Source organism: Carettochelys insculpta, chromosome 17, assembly GCF_033958435.1.
Source record: "Carettochelys insculpta isolate YL-2023 chromosome 17, ASM3395843v1, whole genome shotgun sequence".
Lineage (NCBI taxonomy): Eukaryota > Metazoa > Chordata > Testudines > Carettochelyidae > Carettochelys > Carettochelys insculpta.
In genome coordinates, this window is record NC_134153.1 from 2,482,447 (window position 1) to 2,502,059 (window position 19,613).

A 19,613-nucleotide genomic window follows, 5' to 3' on the forward strand; every position below is an offset into this window, starting at 1 on the left:
ACAGATGATAGAGTATTTTATAATCCTGGCACTCACCTGTTTGAAGTTCCTATTGTACAGGGCTGTACATAGTGGCTGCTCATGGGATGTGACTTCTGAGTTAGTAGTTTCCATGAATTTTACCTCTCCATAGAGAATGCCAATCTGGATGCAAATAGATTTTAAAAACCAAAGGCTGCAAAAAACCAAAACATGTCTGCAAAAAGAACCAACACTATTTGAATAAAAGATTAATTATATGACTGGCACTGTCACCTCCAGGCAACAAATGGAGCATGGGCTAAAGTAAGCTGGATGCTTCAAGAACAGAGAAACCCATCAAAAAAGACAGCCACCCCCCCCCCCTCGATTAGTAGACCTTGCAAGAAAAAATAAATCAGTAGTTCAAGAATCTCTGTATTACTGAAACCAAAGTGCCACTTTAGTCCATGGAAATACCCAGCCTATAATGGTCTTTCAGGCTGACCATCCTCCTACAGACACACTGGGAGAAACATCATGTTGTATTCAGATGTTCCTTCTTTAAGACTGGGATATCTGGAAGTGATGTCAGAGCATCACTTACTCTGTAGAACACTGCATGGGTACGAAATTTGTATTTACATCAATGAGCCACAAACGTGGTCAGTGACTATCTGCATCTGTGGAGGCACATATCTGTGAATGGAAAGCAAATAACCGCAGATCTACAAGGCTCTAGTGGCCTGTTTTGGCTTACACAGCATCCCCTAAACAACTGCTTGGAGGGCTGCAGTCCTAGGCATGTATATTTTAGAAGCTCTAGCCAGTGATTAATAGATTGGTTGAGAGCGTGGGTCTCTGACGTAGCTGCTTTGATAACCCCGCCCCCCGTTTTTTTTCTTTTTAATCTTAGATAACTAGTCAGAACTGCCTACCAAATCAAAATCCAACATTCACTAATACTAAAGGTTGAACCTCTCTAATCCAGCACCCTTGGGACCTGACCAGTGCCAAACAAGAGAATTTGACAGATCACACAAGGCCAATATTGTCTAGCAGCATTACCAACACTTCCACTGCTTACTGGGCTCTTAGAAGCCATTTTGGGGTAAATTAGAGCTAAACAACAGCACAGAACACTGGGAGCCAGGGCTGGTGGCTGGAAACAAACTTTATGGGACCACGGGAAACTTGGTAACTCATGCATCTGACAAAGCGGGTCTTTGCCCACGAAATCTTATGCTCCAAAATACCTGTTAGTCTATAAGGTGCCACAGGACTACTTCTTGCTTTTGAAGATACAGGCTAACACAGCTACCTCTCTGATATCCGTAACCCATGATAAGTGGTCATTCAGCTAACTAAAATCACACCAGATGAGAGAGTTCCATACTAAAGAAGTTCAAACTGCAAAACATATCGCTTAAAATCAGGTCTTTTTTTGTTCCGATACAGAGTACTAGAACCTCTGCAACTCCAGTTGTGGGATTCCCATCTGGGGGTCCTGGCAGCCCCTGGGCTGGAAGCCCCCCTAGCAGCTCCAGCCCTGTTGACCTGGGCAGGGCCAGGGGAACCCTAGCAACCCCAAGTCTGAAGCTGGCCTGGGAGAAGGCTGAGTACAGTTCCTCTTTTTTTAAAAAAAAAACACACAATGCTTAAAATGCTAAATGCTCTATGTCATCAAAGTGCTGGCAACACACGTATGGGCAGGACCTTGCAAAACACTGTGTTAATGCAGTTTCCATTGACTTCAGTAGGAAACAATGGCGCTCAGCACCGTATGGGAAGCACTCAGAACTCTGCAGCATCAGACCCCAAAAGAGGGCCAAACCCCTCTCCTCGCGCAAGCTGTCCCACTGATGCTCTGTTCACAGAAGTAAGGTGAGAATTTGAGTCAATTCCATATGGTGGGGATTTGGCTTTCTAAGGGTACCTCTGACGTCTGGCACTCTTGTCTGGCTAACTAAAAATCATATAGTATTGTAGATGTTGATGGATAAGATAGTGCCAGACTAGACAGGTGCAAACTTCAATTGTTTTTAGAGTGTTGGTTGGTCTGTAGAACCCAGCACAGTTAATGTCGTAAAACCCAGCCTGGTAGTGAAGTGAGGTCCGTGTCAGCAAATTTCACAACAAAATGGGAATATTTAAATTCAACATTATCAAAAAGAAACAAAAAACATACTGGTTTTGCAGTTCAAAACAACTTTTCATTCTGAAAAATAAGTTAACCTGAAAAATGGTTTAAAAAAAGAAAAAAAAGGGTTAAAAAAGACGTTTCAAAACTACCAAAACATTTCAATTGACCCACACCAAAACTTACACTGCGTCTATCTTTTAGGAGGAAGGTATGATTCTTTACTTGTGTACACACTCACGTGCACAAAGTTCTGCTCTGAAACCAGGGTACCATAGGCAGCCTCTCAGATTCCCAGTATTTGTACTTCAGCAACTGAATCCTACCCTGCCCTGTCAACACAACATCCAACCACACTGCTATTCAGGTGCTCACTTGAGCAGAACTAGCACAAGTATGTCTATGCAAGCCAAGAATTAGACTGCCTGGCTCAGAGTTTTTTTGTTTGTGAATGTTAAAGATTTCAATCTTTTTCTCCCATTCTGATAGGAAAAACTCAAACACTTGCAAGATGGAAAAGACACATCCTACCCATCTCCAGTCCTACTGTATAAAATGGTGCACAAGCCTTATGTTGTTTAAGCAGCAAGAGTGAAGTCTGAACTTCAGTCAAAAACTAAATCACTCTGGCTGCGTCTACACAATGAGATAAAACTGAATTTATAGGAGTCAGTTCAATATTAAGACATCACTGTCTCCACTGTAAATACCATTAGCTCAAATTATTGAGCCCTAATACCGACGACAAAATGTCGATATTACAGGATGGGAATAGTGTCGATTTGAAATTTAAAATGTTAAATAAAGGCTAGTGTGGAAGTGCCATGTCTTTAATTTAAATTTTTTAGCCTCTAGAAGTGTCCCATATGTATCCCACAAAGCTATGCAGTGACCCTCCATGTATGGCCACTTCCTTCTCCACTGCTCTCCATCCAGGTGAGCAGGAAGAAGGTCATAGGAAGCCCAGAAAGTTTTGATTGAATTTGAATTCCGCAGCACCCAGGCCTGCAAATATAAAGGTCTGGACGCGCAGCTGACAGAACTGGGCAGAGTGGACAGGGCTGATAGCACAGCTGCCCACAGCTACATCAACATCCGCAGAGGACACGCAGCACAGGCAGGTTTGGGAGAGGGCCAAAGGCACAGCTGCCCACCGCTATGCCAATGTCTGCAGAGGACATGCAGGACAGGGAACCCAGGTGGGTTTGGCGGAGGGCTGTATTCTGTTACTGAGTGCTTGGAATTCTGGGACAGTGCTTTGCATTCTGGGATTCTAACATGAAACACCCACAAGCAACTGGTGCTACAGCACTGTGGGATAGGTACCCACAATGCACTGCTCACGCTGTTGAACCTGCGTAGGGCAAAAGGGACATGGAAACTCAACACGGAAAAACTGAATGGAATTTCAAAAAAGGTTTGTGGACACAAATTCAAATTCATAAAGAGGTTAAAAAAATTGAATTTCTCTCAGTGTAGACGCAGCCTCTGTTGGAAATATGAGCAAAGAAAGGAGATGTGTGATCCCAAAAATGTATTTTTCCCTTTTGTGAAAGAAAATATTATATCTTCCATTAAAAGGTAGAATGATTAACTCACAGAGGAGGTGGTACAGATAAGCATGTTGTTCAATGGGCTGTAACAAGCATCAACAATTGGGCAATTTCCCACTGAGATACTCCTGCCAGGAATGGACTGGAGACAAAAGTGATCCAGCAAATCCCACACTCGAATATTCTGAAGGACACAGGGGAAAAAAAGAAAAACCAGAAATCAAAGGCTAAGGTGACCATCTGTCCCGCATTAAGTGGGATGATCCCATATCTGGGATGCCAAAAAGGCACCCCTACTTATTTTTTAAAAGGGATTAGTTGTCTTGTATTTGAGCCCTCTCCCCGCTGACCTTTTCCACCAGCAGCTGCTGACTGGAGTCACTTCCCCAAGCCTCAGGGAAGCAAGTGAATGTGGGAAGCTGCCACATCCCTGCTGCCCTGGGGCAGGGAGCGCCAGCAGCTGCCGCCTCCTTGCCAGCTCCCCTGGCTTGGTGGAGCCAGGAGGAGCTGCCCCTCACCCCCCGGCCCATCTCCCTTGTCCCTTATTTGGGACAGGGAAATACGGTCACCCTACAAAGGGATTACATCATTTGTGAAGTATATTATAGTGTGTGTGTGTGTGTTTAGCTGCTCAAACCAGAGGAAATGTACCTTTTCCATATGCCAATATCCAAACACATACACAATCCCAATGCAGAGTGTTGTTCATTGCAAATAGGCTAGGAATAGAGGAAAAGGACCCATCAGATAGAGACAGACTTCCCCAAGGACACTAGTAACATTTGCAGTGAAATTTTTGTTTTAGTTACAGAATTCCAGAGAAGGCAGCATTAAAGGATGGCACTGCACTAGCTTTAAATTCAAATACAAGCTGTGTGTATTAACGCTTGGGAAGTCTGACTGGAACCCACTACCTGCGAGGAGATTCAAAGCTATGGATAAATATTAATATTTCAATCTTTTCTGGTGCCCTGGCTCCTTCCACCTACCAATATTAGTGGGCTGAGCCCAAAAGACAAACACAATAAAAAAGGCTCCTTGCACCCAACACCTACTAAAGATGTAGCTACAAATAAAGGTAGAACAGCACCACAGCAGATGGCCAGGGACTGAATAGTGTTACTGCTTCACTCTAGGTTTTGATGGGATTAAGACAAACAGGGCCACAGGAAGCAAAGAGGAACCAGTTGAGCAGTTGTGTATTGGAAGTCCCTAACGAAACAGTGGTGGGAACTGCCCAAACTCCTGGCAGCTCTAGTGTCTGACTAATTCATTCTGGTTCTGCTTGGTAGCCTGCTTGTGGCCCATAGAGGACGCAAATGCAGTTGTCCATTCTGCCAGAACAGTTTCACCAATGTTTAACGTCTTTTTGAAGAGCCAGCTCTCATTCCACCAAAGGCTCCTCTCTCCTGTCCTGGTGTCTAGCACTGAAGGAATCTCAAACCTAACACAAATTCAGCAGCTCATTCAGGCACAGCAGCTCCTGCACACATCAAGCCGCAGAAGTGTCATATATTAAGCACTGCTGATAGGTAGATAACATTTTCCCATTCTCTGAGTACAAACATTATGGCTGCAAATGCACTGAGCCATTTTTCCTTAAATTCAGACTTCGTACTTTGTCTTTGGAGATGCTGATGATGGTGTTTCTCTTTCCATTCACTATTACATGAGTCACTGCAGTAACATGCCCTTTCATCAGCGTTATGGGGCTGTTGGTGACAAAGGGATTCCATATTCTAACCAGTCGATCCAGTCCCCCAGTCACTATTGTAAAGAAAATAAATTTTAGTTACAAAAGGTGGCACCTACCTTTGCCAATGTACCTGGAAGGAAACACTGGAATGATACATTAGTGCACATACCTAACCTAGATCCTTGCTCTGATTCAAAGAAACTACAGTAAACCCTCCACTTAACGGACCCTGATATAACCTACTTCAGAAACAGACACTGTCTGCCAGCCCCCGCCCCCAAATAAATGCCGGCAACTCAGAGCTGCCAGGGCGACTGGGGCTGGTGCCACGGCTAGGGCCCCAGGAGTGGCTAGGGCCACCAGGGCTGCCACAGCCTAGCTCTCTCCCCTGAGCCTGCTGCTTTCCTCTATGGCCTCAGACAAAGCACTCCCTAGTGCGCCTTGCAGATTCATATATAACAGACTTCCGGATTTAATGGACACCCCTTTTCCCCCTACTAGTCCGTTAAATCGAGGGTTTACTGTACCACATTTGACACACAGGCGAAAACCTGGGACCATGATGTGTCTGACCAGTCCTGGGGGTGAAACAAAGATCAGATGCTGGTCTGAACTTTCTCAAAAACTGTTTGTGTTGTTCCACAGTTTCCAATGAGTTTCCGTTCTGGAAAGAGAAACGGCCGAGCTGGCTTTTATATTCAAATTCAGCACATTAACACATGGTTTAAATCGTGATGGGAACTTTCTGAGTCACTATAGAGGCTCGTCTGCATACTTGGTTCAGTCTAATTCTTGACCTTCCCCCCACCCCTCCACTCTGATTTGCTCACCTTGATTATCTTTTTCTGATTTGTCCTCCTTGCTTACTGTTTTTGGTTCTCTGTGCCTTAAATATTGAGTCTGTTCTGGTCTGGCTATGGTCTGAAGAAGTGGGTCTGTCCCAAGAAAGCTCACCTAATAAACTATTTTGCTAGTCTTTAAAGTGCTACTTGACTGCTTTTTGTTTTCCAATGGAGTTATTTGTAAATAATTTTACTTGTGCTATAAAACTTAAATAAGGCCAAGCCTGTGTCACACTGAGTCTCCTGTTTCTAGTCTAAAACGCTACAGTGGACGCTAGTCTAAAGTGGACTCTGAAAGCAGCAGATTCCACCACAGAAACAGTACATACAGCTGTACGCTCAAGTCTCAAAGACAACGAAAAGCGTCAGAGGTGAGGAATCTAACATTCCTCCATGCCAGGGGTAGGGAACCTATGGCTTGCCTTGATCTGGCCTGCTAGGCTCACAGGTCACACACACCCCATCTCCTGGCTGCAGCAGCATAAGCTGATGCTGGTGCTCCAGCCACATGGGGTTGGGGAAGCCCAAAGCCTCATAGACATGATCAAGTCAAGCTGGGGCTGGATGTGGCCTCTGGGCTTTGCCTGGCTGGGGAGGAAGCAGCCCTGGGGGCTGCGAGGCAGTGTTTCCTGCAAGCACCAGCCCCCACTGCTCCCACTGGCTGAGAATCAGGAGCATTCCTCTGCAACACAGAGCTGTGCCAGGACACCTGCACACCCCCACAAGAGCTGCAGCAAGTAAGCACCCTCATCCCTTGCCCACACCCTAATTCCTCCTGCCCAGACCCTGCACCCTCACCCCACTCCTAAACCCCTTTCCCAGACCACTGCACCTCCATCCTGCTTCTGCACCCTGCCCTTCCTACCACTCTCATCCCTATGCTGCTCCTGCACTATCCCTCCCACCCAGACCCCACGCCCCTCTCTCCATCCTGCTCCTCGGCAGCCCCCTCCTGCAAACTGAAATCCCCATTTTTAGTCCCATCTCAGAGCCTAAGGAGCCATATCTGCAAAGATTTTCTTCTCCTCCTCCTCCTCACTTGGGGGCCAGGTCAGTGCAGGGGTTTAGAGTTTGATTTTTTGCTTCTTACTTTGTGTAGCCCCCAACTGATTTTTCTGTGGGTCAGTGACCCCCGACCCAAAGGATTTCCCAGCTCTGTAGATTGTGACGATGGGCTTTTGTATTAATGTGTTTCTTTTCTGTTTGTACTCAGGCCTCTAAGAGCAGGAGGCCAAAGAAAATTCTCATTGCCAGTGCTTCCCTTAAACCCACTTCTGAGTGTTTCAAAGGCACTTAAATGGAACACTGCAGAGGGCGTGTGCTGGTTTTAACTGAGAGGTAAATTTTGCCCACGCAGAGTAGAATCAACCTGTGGAACTCATTGCCATGGGATACTGTGAAGGCCAAAACTATAAAAGGGTACAGGAAAGAGCTAAACAAGTTCATGGAGAAAAGATAGACCAATGGCTATCAACCGAGATGGTCAGGGATGCAACCTTATGCCCTGAGTGTCCCTAACCTCTGTGGCCAGAAGCTGAAAGTTGACAACAGGAACACTCTATGATTGCCAGTTTGTTCATTCCCTCCGGGACACCTGGCATTGGTCACTGTGGGAAGACAGATGACTAAAGTAGACGGACCATTGGTCTGATCCACTATTGCCATTCTTATATTAACTCTGCTCCATTATTAGGAGGCCACTGTCATTAAAATAACCAGTTTCTGGTGGTCCATTACATGGGTGCTTTAAAACATAACTCTCTGTATTTGATCTCTTACTCTATCCAGACACTTATCTTATCAAAGCTTTCAACATGGCAACTATAGACACATGAAAAAAAGGGGCTTTGATGATGGTAACTTACCAAGCACATTCATCTCAGGTGAATAATCAAAGCAGAGAACACCTTTCTTTAAAGCAATCTTTGATGATCTAGGACAATAAAACGAAAAAACTAGCTCAAGAATCACAGCATGCCCTTTTACATGTGTTGCATATTTGTTAGGCAAGGATATGGAAAATGCATCTTTTTGTGAAGGGTATTCTGTGCTAAGCAGGAGCTCCAGAATAGCTGGGGAGGTTAGAAGTGGAAATACAAACACAAGCATAAAGGCGCATAAGCACAAACAAGAACACACTATAAAATTAGCCATATTCTTTAACTGGCCCTGTAATTGGCTCAAACCAACCACCAATTAAAAACATTCCCAAGCTTTGGAAAAGTTCCACTCCAAAGACTGCAGGACAGACCAATCTCTAGGAAGAAATGGCCAAGGCCAGGACTGGAGCTGGCCTTCAACACAAGCAAAGCAAATGGCTCCTGAGATCACCACAACCCATACAACTTTGTAACTTGCAACCCCCTAACCAGGAAAAGCCAAATGAGGAAATAATGCAGACCCCTTCACCCACCACAAGAACAGGCTAGGAAGGGGAGGCAGAGCTCTTACACAGTGTTTCTGTATATTGTTCAGATGACCATCCAGGAAGGAAGATACAAAGTGAGGATAAAAGAAGAGCAGAGGCCAAAGGGGACAGAGGTGCTTAGGGTCAGCCCTACTAGGGTGAAGTTCAAGTGGCAGACAGGGGAAAGTGCAATGAAAGAGGAGGAAAAGAAAACAAGAAGTAACCAGGAGAAGCAGGATCACCAAGAATCTGCCCCTGGGAAAGACATCTGCTGGCAAAGAGGAAATGCTGTAGCTTTGACCTAAGGAGAAGACATTGGAGGGCTACAAGGAAGGAACACAACCCTTAACCCACTCTTCTGGAGAGCATTGATCAGGACAAAAGGTCTGACTGGAACTACTCAGATTTACAGACAGAGGAGGAGGTCAAAACAGAACACCAGCACCTACAGAGAAGCTTCAGCTCCCCAACAGCCACCACTAGCAGAGGGACTGGCTTCTGGGCAGGAAATGGATCTGGGAAGTGGGCTCTTCTATTGTTTTGACTCCTTGGAGCTCTGCTCATGCGGTATTTGGACCCCAGACATGACAATTCCCCCCACTGACAGTTGTCAGTTCAGTGGCTCCCACCAGCCCACGTGAAGGCACACAACCCCTTGCTAAAAGTGAAATCAGCACTGGCTGAAAATTGTTGTGGGGAGAGCACAGAATTTAAAAAAAAAAAAAAAAAAAAGGAGGGTGGGGTTCAGCACAGAGCGAACACTGCAGCTGAGTTAGAGCAGTTACAATACCTGGCTCATCAGTGGACATTATTTGAAACAAAGAAATATTTCTTCACTGCAGAAAAACAACATGCAAACAGTTAGATGACTTCTAAGCAGATTCTCCCTTTGAGTGTGCCCTTTTTATCCCACCTCATGAACACTCCCATGAGAAAAGATCTGCACACACAAATGGTCATAGCGCAAGTTATCAGCCTGCTGTGTGACCCAATGTTCCTCTCCTCACTAACCAAGCTACTGTTTGAAAGGAAGCTGGAATAGAGTTCATAAGAGTTAGGCCTTCCTGCCCAGGAACCAAAATAATACCAGGAAACTTGAGTTATTCAGCAGCATGACTCAGATTTGTAACTTAGGGTTCCTTAAAGAGTAATGAGCCATTAGCAAGTGACCCAGAGGCTGAATTTATTCACACACAACTTCCATACAAGTAGCAAAAGTAAAATGCTGAAAAAATCCAGGCTAAAACTACCAAAGCTGTGCAGTAAAAATTGTTCACGCAGCTCTCATCTACATTAAGAACCCCACCTTCCATAATATTCTTTGTATGTAAACAAAAGCCAAATAGCACCACCTGCTGGTACATCTCCCACACTGCAACCTGGGCAGAGAAACTTGGAAATATTTGAGCATTAGTCCATCAAAACAAAAAAGCAGTCTAGTAGCACCGTAAAGACTAACAAAATAATTTATTAGGTGATGAGATTCATGGAACAGATGGTAAGGCTATGACCTGAAGAAGTGGGTCTGTTCCACGGAAGTTCATCACCTAATAAATTATTTTGTTAGTCTTTAAAGTGGTACTTGACTACTTTTTTGTTTTGATAGAATACAGACTAACACGGCTATTTCTCTGTCACTATTCAGCATTATTCCAGGTTTTCTTGAATTAAGTGAACAAGTGACATGTACAACTCTACAGAAATTACCCAACAGACGGATATAGCATGGGACAAAGCCTCTGGATTTAAAGATGCACAATCATCAGAACTACAGACAAATAGAAAGGTTACTCACCGTAGTAACGGTGGTTCTTCGAGATGTGTCCCCGTGGGTGCTCCACATTAGGTGTCGGGCTCGCCCGGCGCCGCAGATCGGATCTTCCAAGCAGTTTCTGCCGGACCGCGCATGCGCCGGTGCGCACCGCTCCCCCGCGCGCTCCCGGCCATGTGCGCGATCCGGTCCCCGCCAGTTCCTTGACCAACCGCCTCGGATGCTCCTGCAAAACACTAAACAGAGATCCGGAGCGGGGAGGATGGGCGGGTAGTGGAGCACCCACGGGGACACATCTCGAAGAACCACCGTTAGTACGGTGAGTAACCTTTCTTTCTTCTTCGAGTGTCCCCGTGGGTGCTCCACATTAGGTGACTACCCAGCAGTAACCCAAGATAGGAGGTGGGTAATCGGATTATGTGCAGCTTGTCCCCGAGAGGACCGCTGCCAAGAGACGGGTATCCTCTTGGAATACCCTGTGAAGGGCGTAATGTTTGGCGAAGGTGTCACAGGATGACCAGGTCGCCACTCTGCAAATGTCTTTTAGCGCAACGCCCTTGAAAAAAGGCTGTTGATGCTGCCACCGCCCTAGTGGAATGAGCCCTGGGCGTGGCCAGTAAAGGAGTCTTTTTGAGTTTGTAGCACATTTTTATGCAAGATACGATGTGCTTAGAGATTCTCTGCGAAGAGAGACATTCTCCTTTTGATTTGGGAGCGATAGAGACTAGGAGCCTATCCGTTCTCCGGAAGGACTTGGTCCTGTCCATATAGAAAGCTAGCGCCTGCTCACGTCCAGGAGGTGTAGGCGCACCTCTTTGTTAGAGTTATGAGGCTTTGGATAAACAAGGGTAAACAATAGGTTCGTTAGTATGAAACTCAGAAAGAAACTTTAGGAACAAAGGCTGGATGCAGCCGTATGGTTACCGCCTCCTTGGAAAAACAACGCAGGGCGGCGTTGCCATAACTGCCTCAAGCTCGCTCACCCTGCGAGCTGACGTGATTGCGAGAAGAAAGGTCGTCTTCATCATAAGGAGGCGGAGGGAAACCGTGGCCAAAGGCTCAAACAGTGGTCCCCTTTTCGCATTAAGCACCAGGTCCGAGTTCCACAGAGGTGGAAGCGGTTTCTGAGGGGGGTATAGGCTTACCAGCCCTTTGAAGAACCTGGTAACCATGGGATGGGCGAACACCGTGTGCCCTTCCTCTTCGTGTCTGAACACCAAAATGGCGGCCAGGTGGACCTGAAACGAGGATAGCGAGAGTCCTCCTCTCTTGAGGTCCAGTAAATACTCTAATATCACAGCCATAGGCACCGAAAGGGGGCTAGCTGTTTGGTAGAACACCATGCCGTAAAGCGAGTCCATTTCTGCTTGAAGGTCTTCCTGGTGGAAGTCCTCCTGCTACTTTCTAGGACTTGCTGCACTTCCTCCGTACATGTGCTCTCTAGGGAGCTGAGCCATGGATTAACCACGTTTGTAGTCGCAGGCTTTGGGGGTGCGGATGCACTATGGACCCCTGGGCTTGCGTGAGCAGATCCTGCGCCACCGGAGGGGACATCGGTGGCCGGTCCGACATGCGCAGGAATAGGGGGAACCATTGCTGTCGATCCCACGTTGGGACTATCGGGATCATTCAGGTTCCTTCCCTCCTGGCTTTCTGCAACACTTTGTGGATGAGCACTGTGGGAGGGAAAGCGTAAAGCAGGGGGCCCCTCCATGAGATCGCGAAGGCATCCCTCAGGGACCCCCGTCCCAGTCCTGCCCTGGAGCAGAATCGTGGGCACTTCTTGTTGTGCTGAGTAGCAAACAGGGTCTATCTGGGGAAAAACCCCATGCGTGGAAAAATCGGTTGCAGCAGATCGGGACGGATCTGCCACTCGTGCGTGAGTGCGAAACGCCTGCTCAGCTGGTCTGCCTTCACATTGCGAGCGCCTGGTAAGTACGAGGCTTTCAAGGTTACATTGTTGGCGATGCAGCAGTTCCACAACCGGACTGCTTCTACACATAAGGCACGGGACCGAGCTCCTCCTTGCCGATTTATATAAAACATGGTGGAGGTATCGTCTGTACTGATCCCGACTACCTTGCCTTTCAGTTGGTCTCGAAAGTGTCTGCAGGCGTTGAACACTGCTTTGAGCTCCAGTATATTTGTGTGCAGTGACTGCTCCATAGAGGACCACAGCCCTTGCGTCACCTCTTCGCCCATGTGTGCTCCCCACCCTATGAGGGGGGCATCTGTAGTAAGAAAAACCAATACGTGTGGTTGGTGGAAGGGTACCCTTGTTAGCAGGTTCTCGGGGTTTACCCACCATTGCAGGGATTTGCGCACCTCCGTTGTGGGCGACGCCATCCTGTGAACAGTGTGTGCTGCCGGTTTGTATACGCTCGCCAGCCAATGCTGCATGCTGCGCATGTGTAACCTGGCGTTCTGTTCTACGAAACGTTGCTGCTGCCATGTGGCCCAGCGGCTGTAAGCACGTCAGAACCGGCACCATAGGGCTGAAGGTGAAGCCTTGCGCGAGGGAGCCGATAGCCCGAAAGCGAGTCTCTGGTAGATACGCCCTCGCTGTAATAGAATTTATGCGTGCCCCTACGAACTCTATGTCCTGTGTGGGGTCTGTCTTTGATTTTGTCAGATTGATAAGCAGGCCGAGCGAAGAGAACGTGCCTGCTGTGACACATATTATGCGTAGTACCTCCTCCTTTGAGGCCCCTTTGGAGTAGGCAGTCATTCAGATACTGGAATATAAATACCCCCTGTCTGTGCAGGTAGGCTGACACCACTGCCAAGGTCTTGGTGAAGACTCTGGGGGCTGAGGAGAGCCCAAACGGTAGGACCTTGTAAGTCGAGGGCTGCGAACCAATCTCCATCGTCTAGTGCCGTAAGGATGGAGGCGTTTGTGATCATCCGAAAACGTTGCTTGCGCAGGTACCGGTGAGGCCTCGAAAATCTAAGATGGACCTCCCCGTGAGGAAGTACCTCGAGTAGAACCCTCTCCCTTGCAGTTGCTCCGGCACTCTTTCCACTGCCCCTACGAGCATGAGATGGTCTACCTCCTGCTTGAGCCTCGCTACATGGGAGGTCTCCTGGAGGTGGGGCCCCGGGTGGAGGTCATGGCGGTGGGAGCAACTGGGAGGGGATGGCGTACCCCGTGGCTATGATCTCCAGCACCCAAGTGTCTGTGGTGATCCTTTGCCACTGGTTATAAAATGGTCGGATGATGGCCTTGAGCACTGGTTTCGTGCCCTCTGGAAGCGAGTCCATGAGGGAGGTCAACCTAATGTGGTTGTTGAAATTATGGTTCGCTAGATGCGCTGCGTAATTTGCCATTGGCAACAGTAGCGTGGAGGAGGAGTAGACCTTTCTGCCCAACAGCTCTAGCTTTTTGGCATGTTTGTTTATTCCCCCACATTGCGACGACTCCACCACCAAAGAATTTGGTTGTGGGTGGCTGAACAGGAACTCCATGCCCTTCGTGGGCACGAAGTATATATTTTTTTTTTTTTTTCAAAATAACAACCGGCTAGCTTATAGTAGCCTAAGTGCCTGAAAAAAAACTTTAAGAAAAAACAGATAAAGTCGTTGAATACACTACTTGGCCTTAGCCTAGTTGGATTCCGTCTGCAGCCGACGGCGGTTAAGAGGAACTGGCGGGGACCGGATCGCGCACATGGCCGGGAGCGCGCGGGGGAGCGGTGCGCACCGGCGCATGCGCGGTCCGGCAGAAACTGCTTGGAAGATCCGATCTGCGGCGCCGGGCGAGCCCGACACCTAATGTGGAGCACCCACGGGGACACTCGAAGAAGAACCATTGTTAAAGCAAGTCTGTTTAGTATTAGAGACAAAGTCAGTCATATAGCCCTGCACATACTGGGTCTTTAAATTCTCTAATCACTGGAATGCTTTCCTTTAAACTCATCTGCCACTGAGGAACCCCTCTCTCCAGTAAGAACACCAGGACCAAAACAAACTGATGGTTAAATTCTATGAATTATCAACAGACTTTACATTATTCTCTCCCCAGATAGATGAGTTTAAACACCCATGTGTCAGCAGAATGCACCTGAGATTTTTGCCTCTGCTCCCGGAGGTGGTCATTTTGCATTGACATCTTGTGTTACTCCCTGATCATTTGGACAGGTTGCAGATGCAGAGACCTGCAATTTCCTGGCCAACACATAATTCAACCTTTTCAAGAGCAACAGCTACCATTATCGAAGGGATTGATTTCTGAGCGGAATGAAATAAGGATCTGGACAGTGCACTGTTCTACAGCTTGTACTGGGAAAGGGGAGAGAAAACGATGATTATCAGTAGCCAGGGAAAATTGCAGAGATGATAAAATTGTGGCTCCACACCCCTGTCAGCTAGCGGTACAATACCTAGTGGGCCAACTGCTTAAATATGTACTTGACCTTTTGCCAGGTGGCTAGCTAAGCATAGGGCTTTCTGTTGCACCCCATTAGCTTTCAAGAGGCAGTGGACTGCTGCCAGCCCTAATGCACTCAGAGCAGAGACAAGGGCAGGGATAGAATAAAGAGGTGCGAAGGGATGGGAGGGAAGGAATGAAAGAGAAAGACAGGCTGGAGGAAGAACAAAACAGGAGGAGGAGGAGGAGGAGGAGGGAAATGGCAAACAGAAGGGGAGAAAGATCCAAGTAAAAGGATGGGAAATTAAAGAAAAGAAATGAGCTAAGGCTCGAAAGAGAATAATCAGTGGAGGAAGAAAAGGGCAGAGAGAAACGAGGCAGGCAACTGGCAGCTGGAATAGACAGTGCATAGAGTTTGCGAACACTAGCAACTTATTCAAGACAACCTCTATAAAATGTAGACATAATGCACCTGTAGCAGCATCAGTCCATCTTCTCTGGCCTAGAGACTCCAGAATTGACTGTACTTACAGCCTGAAAAGTCTGTTGGAAACCATTTACAGGCCACTGAAAAGCTATGGGCCCCTTTACCCACTTTCGTAATTTATGTTTCTTAGCTCCTGCCTGAAAAAGAGTCCCAGTAAGTTTTTCCTGGAAGAAATGGAATTTTAAGGGACCCGTAACATTGCCTGTTACTGTTACATGGAGGATAACTTAAAGAACAGAGACAAAGAGACCTGTCTTACTGGGGTTTACCCATGATATGTAGTGGAAGTGAAGTAAGCACCATGGAACTCTTATCAGCCGCTGAGCAGGAGGCAACAAGATAGAGTTGAGGAATGAATTTTATCTGGTGGCACCAGTCCCTGTGAAGAGCCTAGAAGACAGGAAAGACTCTAATGACATTGCAGTTCATAAATGACGGGGGCAAAAGGAGCTCGTTCTGCACCATTACAATCATGCGAGAGGGCTCAACAGTGCCACACACATTCTGACGTTCCTGTGGTTACGTAAAGTTTGAAGAAGACAGAAAAACTGCAGCAAAAACCAAATGTGAAGCTGTGGAATGATAAACAAGGGAACAGTAGGACGAGGAGTAGAAAGAGGAAGAAGGGAACATGAGGGTAACGGTAACACGCACACGCACATGCACACACGAGCCCTAAAGAGGGAAGGGCATGGCATTTGATTGGATGAGTGGAGGTCTGAATATAGGTTATATATAGTTAACTGAAAAACTTTGAAGATGAAGACTGGAATACTTTGGAATATTGTTTTTTCTTACAATATGACAGCAAGATCCCAGAAGGTAATTTCTTTAAAACTTTTATTACTGTATAAATTTTTAGCATGTTATCATTAACTAATTTTAATGATCACTGTTTCCACTCAGATTTTTCATTAACCTCTCATTTGTGTTCATTGCACAGCTATTTTGAAATTCTTTATATTTAAAAAAAAATTGTGAAAGATTTACAAAAAAGCATCCACCCCCACACAAATTCCTGAATATGGGCCTGCATTGTACATACTTGCTTTGGAAATTTTTAGTTTGGAACTTAATAAATATCCACTTTCCCCAACTATCTTCAGGATAGGAGAGTAGCCCATAACTTTAGACAGAGAAACTCACAAGCACTCGGAAATTTCTGTAAAGGCTGGTCTTTCCTTTCAGGAGGAGATGCACTGGAATTCTGGCTAAGACACCTGACAGAGAGGGCCAAGAGAAATCAATATATTAGTCCTGACTCAATGCTTGCCCCATTTCTCAAAAGGAAGTTACTTGAACTGTACTGAAGTGTACATAAAGCAGTGTAACTCCAGCAGTGCCCAACAGTGCATAGTGTGTGATGTAGCTAGTCACAGGGGACATTCATTAATGCTTTAAAGGGTTATATGGTATTTTCATAGATCCATCTTGAATAAAAAGACAAAGCATGGCACTAAAAGATTAAAAGTGTCAGTTACAATTATGCATAGCAAATTCATTCAGGCAACCTATGGACTGAAACAGGGATGATCTGGATCTAGGTCACATTCTAGCCATCCCTCCATGCGCACAAATGTTTGCGGAAATGGTCCCAGTTTGGCCCCACCACTGTTTCAAACACAGACAAAAAGAAAAAGTTATTTGTGTTACAGTAACTGGTTCTATGAGGTGTGTTCTCCATAGGTGCTCCAAGAGCAGAGTCTATATGTCCATGCACCTGAGGTAAGTCTTTGGCCAGCAGCATTCATTGAAGCCACACATGCCCTGAGCATCCTGTGCTCCCTTACCGAGGCATAAGGGCACAGCAGGTCCAACTGCCCCCTCAGTTCCTTTCCTAAATGGCCTTCCTGGAAGCAGAGAAGGAAGCTTGGTCATGGGATACATATACACATATGAACAATACATCTCAAAGAACTGCCGTAAGGTAGTGTTTCTTCCTTCATGTGCTTGTCCATTATGTGGTCCACTCTTTACGATGCACCAGGGGAGACCTGACACAAGGCTGTGGGGGCTTGGAGTCTGCTGAAATAAAGATTGCAGTTCAGCTCTGCCAACAGCAACACCTGACACCTATAGATTCTTTGGTACCACATACTTCCCTACTGCTAAGAGATATGGTGCCATGACTCAGTGCAAGAATAGGGTGCATCAGGAATGACAGCATTGACATGCCAGGGATCCTCAGCACTTAGGGGAGTGCCATGGAACAGACAGCTGTCAAAGAAGCTGGCACTATAACAGTTAGCAGCAAAGTGCTCTACACCAAGGTAACTCTGGCTGTTCCATCCTCCGTCCTGGAAGCAGCTAGCTTTAGTGCCTCTTACAGTAACAAGATGCCAACACTGCACTCCTTCAGAGCTCCCTTGGTACCTGATTTGGACTTCCCATGAACAGTCTACCAGATCCTGGGAGTTGGTGGAGACAGGACTAACAATGGTGCTTCTGCAATCAGATGGAACTTGCCCAAAGTTCTGTCTGATCACCCCTGCCCAGATCAGAGGCCATCCACATGGAACTATCTAAGACGACTGCTTTTTGCCTAAAGTTAGTTAAGTAGCACTTCAAAGACTAGCAAAATAGTTTATTAGGTGAGCTTTCGTGGGACAGGCCCACTTCTTCAGACCACAGCCAGACCAGAACAGAACAGTCTGGCTATGGTCTGAAGAAGTGGGTCTGTCCCACAAAAGCTCACCTAATAAACTATTTTGCTCGTCTTTAAAGTGCTACTTGACTGCTTTTTGTTTTGATAGTGTATAGACTAGCACAGCTTCCTCTCTGTAACTTTAGGCAATACACACACTCCTTCCCCCTACAGCCTTTAAATTCCTGTCAAACAAGGGATTTACACTGATCATTCATTGGGGACATGTGATTCCCCCTCCCCTCCCAAAAATGGCATGTGGGGCACCCAGCAGTGGTTAAAATTGCAGCCTCGCATCAGAAAGAACCAGACAGGTCATTGGAGGCCTACCGCAAAATCTGAAACTGAAGCCAGCAACCCTTTGAAAAGTTACCATGGAGATGAATGAAGCGTTGGAGGAAGGACAGACTGGAAAGCAGACCTGCATTACATTCACCTGGCTTCCTGACAGCAGTGGCTCATCTCATCTACTGCTAGGCAAGGTCCCCCACACTCCAGACATTATAACTCGGTCCAAAGGATTGCCACCAAGAGGGCAGCCAGGCCAACCACGAGCAGGGCTGCGACCCTGAGGGCCAGGTTGCAGAGCCACTCACTCAAATGCACCAGGTTTGGGAGCCCTCAGCAAATTGCCTCTCCCCACTTCTGCACCAGGGTTAGTGAGGAAATCAAACAAATAGGAAGAAACAAATCTTCCTAATCTAAAAATTTGCCAGGCCTCTAACTACATACCCGAAAGGCTATGTCTACACTAAGCAAAATAAGCTGACTGCAGATGTGTAATTTTAGCAGTGGCAGTTGTGTAGCTAGAGACTATGTATCTGCTCTCATCTTATTTGGCTGTCCCTACTGAAGGTGGATGAGAGTTTTCCTTGTTGACATCTTGCGAGGACTACAGGGGTCAACTGCAATGCCAAGAGGCTGATTTCACACATCCCTACCAGATGTGGAAAACTGAACCCCAGAAGATGGACCCTGAGTGAACATAAGAACATAAGAATGGCCATACTGGGTCAGACCAAAGGTCCATCCAGCCCAGTATCCCGTCTGCCAACAGTGGCCAATGCCAGGTGCCCCAGAGAAGGAGAACAGAAGACAATGATCAAGTGATTTATCTCCTGCCATCCATCTCCTGCCCTTGTACTGAAGGCTAGGGCACCATACTTTACCCCTGGCTAATAGCCATTTATGGACCTAACCTGCAAAAATTTATCGAGCTCTTTTTCAAACCCTAATAGAGTCCTGGCCTTCACAGCCTCCTCTGGCAAGGAGTTCCACAGGTTGACTGTGCACTGTGTGAAGAAAAATTTCCTGTTATTAGTTTTGAACCTACTACCCATCAATTTCATTTGGTGTCCCCTAGTTCTTGTATTATGGGAAAAGGTAAATAATTTTTCTATGTTCACTTTCTCCACACCATTCATGATTTTATATACCTCTATCATATCGCCCCTCAATCGCCTCTTTTCCAGACTGAAAAGTCCCAGTCTCTCTAGCCTCTCCCCATATGGGACCCTTTCCAAGCCCCTAATCATCTTAGTCGCCCTTTTCTGAACCTTTTCTAATGCCAATATATCTTTTTTGAGGTGAGGAGACCACATCTGCACGCAGTACTCGAGATGTGGGCGTACCATAGTTTTATATAGGGGAAGTATGATATCTTTTGTCTTATTATCGATCCCTTTTTTAATAATTCCTAACATCCTATTTGCCTTACTAACTGCCGCTGCACACTGTGTGGATGTCTTC

At 46.5% G+C, this 19,613-nt stretch overlaps 1 protein-coding gene across 1 annotated transcript in view; it reads right to left on the reverse strand.

Annotated features, from left to right (window-relative positions):
* EFCAB8 (EF-hand calcium binding domain 8) overlaps positions 1-19,613 on the reverse strand; it is a 48,573-nt gene that overhangs the window by 16,153 nt on the left and 12,807 nt on the right. The window contains exons 10-15 of the mRNA XM_075011886.1: positions 16,367-16,440; positions 15,480-15,610; positions 8,055-8,122; positions 5,270-5,418; positions 3,698-3,835; positions 37-144 (exon numbers count right to left, since the gene is read on the reverse strand). Coding sequence (XP_074867987.1) covers positions 37-144; positions 3,698-3,835; positions 5,270-5,418; positions 8,055-8,122; positions 15,480-15,610; positions 16,367-16,440 — 668 coding nt within the window. The remainder of the gene's footprint in view (positions 1-36; positions 145-3,697; positions 3,836-5,269; positions 5,419-8,054; positions 8,123-15,479; positions 15,611-16,366; positions 16,441-19,613) is intronic.